General features: G+C 33.6%; 1 protein-coding gene across 1 annotated transcript in view; it reads right to left on the bottom strand.

Annotated features, from left to right (window-relative positions):
* Nucleotides 1-1,382, bottom strand: part of LOC106880846 (zinc transporter ZIP1) — a 17,095-nt gene extending 15,713 nt beyond the window's left edge. The window contains exon 1 of the mRNA XM_014930979.2: nt 742-1,382. Within this exon, the coding sequence (XP_014786465.1) occupies nt 742-887 (146 nt within the window). The 5' untranslated portion in view covers nt 888-1,382. The remainder of the gene's footprint in view (nt 1-741) is intronic.
* Between the last annotated feature and the right edge of the window lie 591 nt (nt 1,383-1,973).

The raw sequence follows: 1,973 nt of genomic DNA, 5'->3' as shown, positions 1-1,973 counted from the left end.
TTATGATTGACCGTTGACTGAACACTATTCAATTTTTTTTCTCCGTGTTTTTCTCCTTGTCTCCGTATTCTTTCTGTTGAAGAGCGTAGCTCGAAACGTCAAAGACTTTCCGTATTCCAGAGCGTCATACTAATATATACTTTTGTTATTTACACCACCTGTCCTCGTCTGTTGTTATTATTTGTATATATATATATATATATATATATATATAACAAATGAAACATTATCAAAAACTGCCATATTCTAATGAGGTATCCACAAAATGCAGATGGAATTTATAATGGCTCGGCAATTTCGAATACATCAGCAACAGTATCAACAACTACTTCGGCACTGTCATGGTATTTCAACTTTCAATAACAATAACATATATCACACAGTCTCGGTGATTATGAATGTAGTAGTAATAATAGTGGTGGTGGTGGTGGTGGTGGAAACTACGATGGTCAAACATAAAAGTTGTCCCTATTGTCATCGGAGCATTGGGTTCAATACCACCCAATCTAAAAAAAAAAAACATCTGGAAACTTTAGAAATATCCTACAATCTTGGCGTATTGCAAAAATCGGCATTACTTGGAACTGCATGCATATCGCGTAAAGTACTGTGAGGTCCTTGTTGTGACTTGACAGACAGTACAAACCCTCGGTAGACACAATATCTTCAATCAACATCACGATATCGGATACAGTGCGACGTCTTAAATAATAATAATAATAAATTAATAAAATAGTTTACCGTTTCCGATTGGACTGCCGTGTAGAACCAGCGTGGGTCGTTTGTCGTTGGGAATAGGAAACCAGTTTGACAGGAAGAAAACCACATATCAAAGTGACTATGAATAGGGCAATAAGTAGAATAACTTTTAAGATTTCTACCTTCATGTCTTTTTCTTCATTGATTTGACACTTAAAAATAAGTACGTAAACTACATGTATGTGTGTGTATATATATAGATATATATAGGCTTAGTGTTGTATATAACTATGTATATTTACAAATTTCTTTCTCTCTAAGTAGATAGATAGAATGTAAATAGAGAGAGAGCAATCAAGTTTGTCAATGTTTTCGTTTTGTTTTTCTTTTTCTTCTTTCTTTCCACCTTTTTTATATTTAAAAGTAAACAGTTATATATCGAGAGCCGAAGAATGTAGTTCTTTGCCAAACATTTTGTACCGTGATAAAAAGTCGTTATTGCAGAAGTGAATTGTGTTAATTAATTGATATAACTATAGCCATGAGTAATCTGTGAACAAGAAATGGTCTCGGTGTTGTTGTTGTTGCTGCTTTTGTTACAGTTAATGACAACAAGTGCGTCACGTTGATAAAGAACTCTTCCTCATGACTGATTCAAGTTTGAGATCAAGGGCAGGTAACTCTATTTTATATTAATGTACTGCCTCCCCTCCTCTCATTATCTCCCCTCCTCTTTTTCGTTTTTGAGACTTCGACGAAAGTATATCAGGATCGTTTTCGTTTTTTTTTTCTTTTTTCTTTAACTCAGTCACAAACTTTAATCTAAAAATTTTCGAAAGACATGCCCTTGATATAGCTTTGCATGCCTATGACACATACCGTTGTTATAGTTTGGGAAAATTTACAATAAAGAAGTTAGAAGGATTTAAATTTACGTTTTTAATTATAAATGCGTTAAACACCGCGTTTATTTACATATACAGTTACACACACATACATACACAAAAAATACATAAATATAAGCGAATCAGCTGAAATGTCTTATTCTCACCTGCCGTCTAATTAACCCTCTAACTCTCTTCCACAGTGCTTCTTGGACATTCTTTAGCTATCACCCCACTTTTATTCTATTGGTCTCTTTTGCTGAATCGCTAAGCTACAGGAACGTAAACACACCAGCATCGGTTATCAAGCGATGTTGGGAAGGACAAACACACACATACATACATACATATATATATATATATATATATATATATATATATATATATATA

The sequence above is a fragment of the Octopus bimaculoides genome, chromosome 15 (genome assembly GCF_001194135.2).
Source record: "Octopus bimaculoides isolate UCB-OBI-ISO-001 chromosome 15, ASM119413v2, whole genome shotgun sequence".
In the NCBI taxonomy this organism is placed as follows: domain Eukaryota; kingdom Metazoa; phylum Mollusca; class Cephalopoda; order Octopoda; family Octopodidae; genus Octopus; species Octopus bimaculoides.
Note: the sequence above shows the minus strand (reverse complement) of the source record. Positions and strands in the feature narration are given on the sequence as shown.